Source organism: Myotis brandtii, unplaced genomic scaffold (assembly GCF_000412655.1).
Source record: "Myotis brandtii unplaced genomic scaffold, ASM41265v1 scaffold190, whole genome shotgun sequence".
NCBI lineage: Eukaryota > Metazoa > Chordata > Mammalia > Chiroptera > Vespertilionidae > Myotis > Myotis brandtii.
The window spans coordinates 5,878,019-5,878,916 of NW_005357076.1; the positions used below are offsets into that span (position 1 = coordinate 5,878,019).

Sequence of the window (898 nt, forward strand, 5' to 3'; positions counted from 1 at the left end):
GGCCGGGGGAGGCAGGGGGCCTGACCTGACCTGCTTGTTCACCACAGATGACATCGTGGGCTTCTCAGGGGACTTTGGGAGCGGTGTCGGCTGGGAGGACGAGGAGGAGAAGGAGACGGAGGAAGCGGGTGAGGAGGCCGAGGCTGAGGAGGAGGAGGGCGAGGCGGGCGAGGCCGATGACGGAGGCTACATCTGGTAGACGGCCCGCGGGCCGCGGCGGGGGACAGGCAGAGACAGAGACGGGACAGCAGCAGGCGGCCTACGAGCGGATCCGGGAAGTACAGTTGGGAGGACCCTGGCTCCAGCTGGAGGACTGCAAGTGTGAGTGTGCGTGGCACGCGTGTGGCCCAGACGTAAGAATGCCTGTGCGTGTGTGTGCGTGCGTGTGTGTGTGCATGTGTGTGTGCGTGTGTGTGCGCGTGTGTGTGTGTGTGTGCATGTGTGTGTGTGTGTAGCATATGCTGACAAACGTGTCCTTGGTCAAACTGTTTCTGGGGACCAAACACCCCTTTGGCCTCCTGGTAGTTATTTTCATTCCATTTGTTGTTGGTTTTAAAATGTACCCGTTCACACACATACCCACTGAAAGGTCAACATTGATGAAATGAGATGCCCCCCTAGCCATGCCCCCTGGCCGCATCCGGGTCTGCCTGGCACCCTGGTCCTGATTGGCTCCCCTCGGTGGCAGCCCTGACTCCTCCTGCTCCTGCCTGCCCTTCTTCCTCCCCTTGGGGTCAAGCCCTAGCCTGCTGGCACGTCCCCGTCAGAGGGGAGGGCGGGCAAGGAGCTGTCTGCTGGCTGGGGGTCTTCCCAAAGCTCAGCCAGTTTGGCCATGACAGCCCCGCCGGCCTCAGGTGAGATGGGCCGGGACCCCCAGCACAGCAGGCCCCTCCCTGTG

The 898-nt window shown here is 62.5% G+C and overlaps 1 protein-coding gene across 1 annotated transcript in view; it reads left to right on the forward strand.

The window, feature by feature from the left end:
• Nucleotides 1-898, forward strand: part of SPOCK2 (sparc/osteonectin, cwcv and kazal-like domains proteoglycan (testican) 2) — a 27,726-nt gene that overhangs the window by 25,843 nt on the left and 985 nt on the right. The window contains exon 11 of the mRNA XM_014538412.1: nucleotides 863-889. Coding sequence (XP_014393898.1) covers nucleotides 863-889 — 27 coding nt within the window. The remainder of the gene's footprint in view (nucleotides 1-862; nucleotides 890-898) is intronic.